This window comes from Budorcas taxicolor, chromosome 9, assembly GCF_023091745.1.
Source record: "Budorcas taxicolor isolate Tak-1 chromosome 9, Takin1.1, whole genome shotgun sequence".
Taxonomy (NCBI): Eukaryota; Metazoa; Chordata; class Mammalia; order Artiodactyla; family Bovidae; genus Budorcas; species Budorcas taxicolor.
Genome location: NC_068918.1, coordinates 87,831,422 through 87,837,421, shown reverse-complemented (window position 1 = coordinate 87,837,421; position 6,000 = coordinate 87,831,422). Strand labels below are relative to the sequence as shown.

Genomic DNA, 6,000 nt, shown 5'->3' with positions numbered 1-6,000 from the left:
CCTGGAATGCAAAGTCAAGTGGACCTTAGGAAGCATCACTACAAACAAAGCTAGTGGATGTGATGGAATTCCGGTTGAGCTATTTCAAATCCTGGAAGATGATGCTGTGAAAGCACTGCACTCAATATGCCAGCACGTTTGGAAAACTCAGCAGTGGCCACAGGACTGGAAAAGGTCAGTTTTCATTCCAATCTCTAAGAAAGGCAATGCCAAACAATGCTCAAACTACCGCACAATTGCACTCATCTCACATGCTAGCAAAGTAATGCTCAAAATTCTCCAAGGAAGGCTTCAACGGTACATGAACTGTGAACTTCCAGATGTTCAAGCTGAATTTAGAAAAGGCAAAGGAACCAGAGATCAAATTGCCAACATCCGCTGGATCATGGAAAAAGCAAGAGAGTTCCAGAAAAACATCTATTTCTGCTTTCTTGACTATGCCAAAGCCTTTGACTGTGTGGATCACAATAAACTGTGGAAAATTCTGAAAGAGATGGGAATACCAGATCATCTGACCTGCCTCCTGAGAAATCTGTATGCAGGTCAGGAAGCAACAGTTCGAACTGGACATGGAACAACAGACTGGTTCCAAATAGGAAAAGGAGTCCGTCAAGGCTGTATATTGTCACTCTGCTTATTTAACTTATATGCAGAGTACATCATGAGAAACGCTGGACTGGAAGAAGCACAAGCTGGAATCAAGATTGCTGGGAGAAATATCAATAACCTCAGATATGCAGATGACACCACCCTTATGGCAGAAAGCGAAGAAGAACTAAAGAGCCTCTTAATGAAAGTGAAAGAGGAAAGTAAAAAAGTTGGCTTAAAACTACTCAACATTTAGAAAACTAAGATCATGGCATCTGGTCCCATCACTTCATGGCAAATAGATGGGGAAACAATGGAAACAGAGAAAGATTTCATTTTGGGGGCTCTAAAATCACTGCAGATGGTGACTACAGCCATGAAATTAAAAGACACTTGCTCCTTGGAAGAAAAGTTATGACCAACCTAGATAGCATATTAAAGAGCAGAGCTATTACTTTGTCAACAAAGGTCCATCTGGTCAAGGCTATGGTTTTTCCACTAGTCATGTATGGATGTGAGAGTTGGACTATAAAGAAAGTTGAGTGTTGAAGAACTGATGATTTTGAACTGGTGTTGGAGAAGACTCTTGAGAGTCCCTTGGACTGCAAGGAGATCCAACCAGTCCATCCTAAAGGAATTCAGTCCTGAGTGTTCATTGGAAGGACTGATGCTGAAGCTGAAACTCCAATACTTTGGCCACCTGATGCGAAGAACTGACTCATTTAAAAAGACCCTGATGCTGGGAAAGATTGAGGGCAGGAGGAGAAGGGGACAACAGAGGATGAGATGGTTGGATGGCATCACCGACTCAATGGACATGAGTTTGAGTAAACTCCAGGAGTTGGTGATGGACAGGGAGGCCTGGCGTGCTACAGTCCGTGGTGTCGCAAAGAGTCGGACACGACTGAGCGACTGAACTGAACGGATGAACCCTTGTGATGATGAAGGCATACTTTGGGCCCTTATTGAAAGTGAAAGACAGTGAAGTTGCTCAGTTGTATCTGACTCTTTGTGAGCCCGTGGGCTGTAGTCTCCGAGTATCCTCCATCCATGGATTTTCCAGGCAAGATTACTGGAGTGGACTGCCAGTTCCTTCTCCAGGAGGTCTTCCTAACCCAGGGATTGAACTTGGGTCTCCCACATTGCCGGCAGATTCTTTACCATCTAAGCCACCAGGGAATCCCTTCAGAGGTGAATTAATTTTCTGCCGTTTTGTTTTAAAATGACATGGTCTTCAGGGAGGGGAATGCAGAGATGTTCATGATAAAGAAATGACACGGTAGAGTAAGAATTAACATAACATTGTAAATTAACTATATTTCTCTAAGATATATTTTTAAACAATTTTTAAAAGAAATGAGCTGCCTTACAATGACAGTTCCCAGACGGCAGAGCCTGGGCTGAGAGGAGCTGAGCCAGGGCTGGAAGAAGCTGGGGAGTCTGTGGAGAAAGGAGACAGGTGCCCACATCAAGCCAGCAGTGTGAGATCTGTGCCATCTCCCCTGGGCAGATGTCACCTGGCCACAACTTCCGCCCCAAGCAGGTGGATGCGGGTGAAAACAAAGGGGCTTCTAGCCCACTCCCCTTGTGAACTTGCTCTTTCCTTGTGTTCAAGGTACTTTCGAGGAATTCGTCACTTTAATGCCGGAAGGGGAGAAAGTAGCTAATTCTTCTCTTCCTATGAGAACCTGAGTGGATCTTGCTTGCGGGCCCCGTGCTGGGCAGAGCCTGTCTCTTATTTGGTATCCTTAGTGCCCCCCTCCACCCCCACACACAAGTGTAGCAGTGGTCTTCACACATCTTGGGTACAAAAGTTTCCTGGAGTTCCTTTAGGTGTAGACTGGGGAGGGTAGAGACTGTGATTTGTAGAGAGATAGAGACCTTTTACACAATCCTAGAAGAATCTTGGCCTTCCCAGGTGGCGCTAGTGGTAAAGAACCCGCCTGCCATTGCAGGAGACATAAGAGACATGGGTTCAATCCCCGGGTCGGGAAGATCCCCCGGAGGAGGGCATGGCAACCCTCTCCGGTATTCTTGCCTGGAGAATCGCATGGACAGAGGAGCCTGAAGGGTCCACAGGGTCTCAAAGAGTCAGACACAATTGAAGCGACTTAGTACAGAAGAATCTAACTCCTACTGTGTGGTCAGTACATACTTAATGAATTGAACTCCACGATAATAGACATCTCAGAATTTATTTGGCCTGCTACACTGTACTGAGATCATCTGTTTCTTTATCTCTTCCCTCAGCTTCTGCCGTTCTTTCAAAGAGAAAATGACTGATAGAGAGTTAATTGTCTTTATGGTCTTGCACGGTCCAGAATTCCTTCCAGAGAGTCGGAGTGGGATTTCTACGCACAATCTAGGGGAGCCCTTCTCTTTGTGCCTGCCCTGTGCCTGTGAAGCTGAGCCCCGTGGGGCCGAGCCGTAAGGGCAGCCTCCCTCCAGCCACACCATCTACACCTAAGCAACTCATGCCTCTTTCCTCTTCTTTTCCACTGCAGGGAATGAGGCCAGTGGCCACACTGCGCTTCATGTTTGCCCGTGTTCTTATGGAGCTGCTATACTGTGAAGGTGATGAAGAATCTCCGTAGTCAGAAGGACATGGAGGGCAACCTTGTTCAGATAATAACGGTTGTAGAACCAAATGTATTCTTGCAGCTAACAAGAGTTGAAAGGGGGCAAAAAGCATACCACCACCATCCGTAGCAGACAAAAAGCAGGAAGTGGACATTTATGCCTTTCAATGGCATTGGCTTCATCCCTTGTGAGCCAAGTGATCTTGGAAAGTTGAACTTGCTCAGCCTGTCGCCTTAAGTGGGGATGATAGTAATATTGCTTGTGTTTGTATTATGATTTTTTTGTTTATTGTTGGCTGTGCCGGGTCTCTGCTGCTGTGCAGGTTTCTCTCTAGTTGCAGCTAGCGGGCTCTGCTCTCCAGGGGCAGCGCATGGGCGTCATTGCCGTGGCTTCTCGTGTGCAGCACCGGCTCCAGGGCACGTGGCTTCAGGAGTTGCCACTCCCAGGCTCTGGAGCACAGGCTCAGCAGTGGCACACGGGCTCAGTTGCTCTTAGTCCCACGGGCATGTGGAATCTTCCAGGACAGGGATCAAACCCCCGTCTCCTGCATTGGCAGCTGTGTAACCAGGAAGGGTTAATTTCAAATTTACATTGGATCTGCTTCTGTGTCTTTAACCCTTTTTTGTTATTGTAACCATACATAATGGCCTGCCTCAGGGAGATAACCTGAGCCACCCACCTGCAAAGGACTGTAAGGAATTGAGAGACAGAGGAAAGGGATGAGAGGATGAGATGGTTGGATGGCATCACCGACTCGATGGACATGAGTTTGAGCAAGCTGCAGGAGCTGGTGATGGACAGGGAAGCCTGGTGTGCTGCAGTCCATGGGGTCGCAAAGAGTCAGACACGACTGAGTGACTGAACTGAATCAAAGGAAGTAAAACGAACACATTCTCCTGCTTGAGGCTTGACATCCTAGGGGACATTTGCAAGGGCTGAATAGACTTTCTGCTTTGCTTCCTCACCTCTCTGGAGGTGACCCATCATTTATGGATCCATCTTTTATGGATCTGGCAACCAGGCCCTGACAAGACGGCTATTTTGAGGCGCTAGCTTGCCATCTTCTCAGTCAGCCAGGCCCCCCGATTGAAGTCTTTCCTTGCCTCAGCCCCTCATCTCTCAGATTCACTGGCCTGTCATGCAGCTGGCAGAGTGAGCTTGGACTCAGGAACAGGTGGACTCCCAACCAGTGAGCCACCAGGGAAACCCCAGCACTGCTGCTTTGAAGTTTGAATGAAGCCATGCAGGAGGTCTGGCACAGGAAAGTTCTCAGCACATGGTAGCTATTGTTGTATTTTTCGTTTTACCCAAAATAAAGCGAAAGAAGGAAGAGGGAAGGAGAGAACAGTAAGTGGAAAAGATGGGCTGGGGGGTGCATTGCGCAGGAAGGCAGAGCAGCCCGGGGCAGCCGGGGTGGGGGTGGGCAGTCTCCACCACTTCCCAGCATCTATTGTAGACTCCGCTGTCAACATTTTGTAAGATCCTCCCGTCCAGGTAATGTTTGAACCCTCAGAGCACAGAGGCAGTGGGCCTCTGGGAGAATGATTAACTCTGTGTGATTATCTTGTCTGTGGGTGTGTTTCCTCTCCTGTAAGTCAATAACATCTTGGGACTGGGACACACTGTTTTCGGGATGCTGCTGGCCAGTCCCAAAATGGAACATAAGGAGGTGGTGTTCCTACTTCTCTTGTTTCTGAAATCAGGTAAGACTTATAGATTTTGCTTTTCATTTGAATCAATATTTTTTTTTCCTAGCAATATGTTAAAAACAAAGCCATCATAGTTTTATGGGCAACTTGCCGAATTTAGCTTTTGGTTCATCAGATTCCCAGTTCAACATCTACGATGGTGGAATTCTTCAAGAAATAAGGTTCGTTTCCCTTATGTGAATACTGGAGACAAGTGGACAGAGAAAATAATGAATGACGCTTTCAATATAAAAGACGGAGCCCAAGTGATAGTTATTTTAGTTGAAAAAAATAGCCCAGAGTGCTAACAACTCCAAAAGCTGTTGGTCTCTCTGCCTGGTTCTCAGTTTCGTTAAGCTAGACCATTTTTGTTAAGGTTTCATATTCTCTTGACTTTCAAATGTGAACAACGAAATCTCTCTGACCACAGTCTTTGACCAGTGTGGTTGTGTCGACTTATTCCCTACATCTCAGCTTGCTTCTTATGCTGGAGAAACCACAGGCATTGCTTAGTCAGGAGATGTACATACAGTAATTCAACAAATCTCTATTGAGTGCCCGGGGTAGAGTGGTACTTTTTTATCCATCCATACCCACGTGTGTCCTTTAGCATCAACAGTTTATTTAGCTGATACAACGGGTATTGTAGTGGACTTATCCCCGTTTTATAAATGAGGAAAGCTGTAGTTAGGAAAATCACATTATTTGCCTATTGACCAAACTCCCAAAGCCAGGAAGTGAAGAAACCAGGACTTCAGTCAGGGTTTTCTGAGAAGGAATTCGATGGGTCTCACTTTTTCAACTTTGTTTAAAATCTTCTTTAAAATATTCTAAGCATGTCTTTGAGGCTTTTTTTTTTTTTGACAGTTTTATTGAGATATAATTCACATACTATATAATTCACACATTTGAAGCATGTGATCTAATGGGTCTCAGCATTTAGAGTTGTGCAACTATCATGGTACCTTTTAGAACATTTTTATTAACCCCAGTCTTTAAAATGGATGGCATCACTGACTCTGTGGACATGAGTTTGAGCAAGCTCCAGGAGTTGGTGATGGACAGGGAAGCCTGGCGTGCTGTTGTCCGTGGGGTCACAAAGAGTTGGACATCGCTGAGTGACTGAACTAAACTGAAACTTCAA

General features: G+C 45.9%; 1 protein-coding gene across 1 annotated transcript in view; it reads left to right on the top strand.

The window, feature by feature from the left end:
• The first annotated feature begins 4,801 nt into the window (after positions 1 to 4,801).
• PLG (plasminogen) overlaps positions 4,802 to 6,000 on the top strand; it is a 47,939-nt gene continuing 46,740 nt past the window's right edge. The window contains exon 1 of the mRNA XM_052645972.1: positions 4,802 to 4,871. Coding sequence (XP_052501932.1) covers positions 4,802 to 4,871 — 70 coding nt within the window. The remainder of the gene's footprint in view (positions 4,872 to 6,000) is intronic.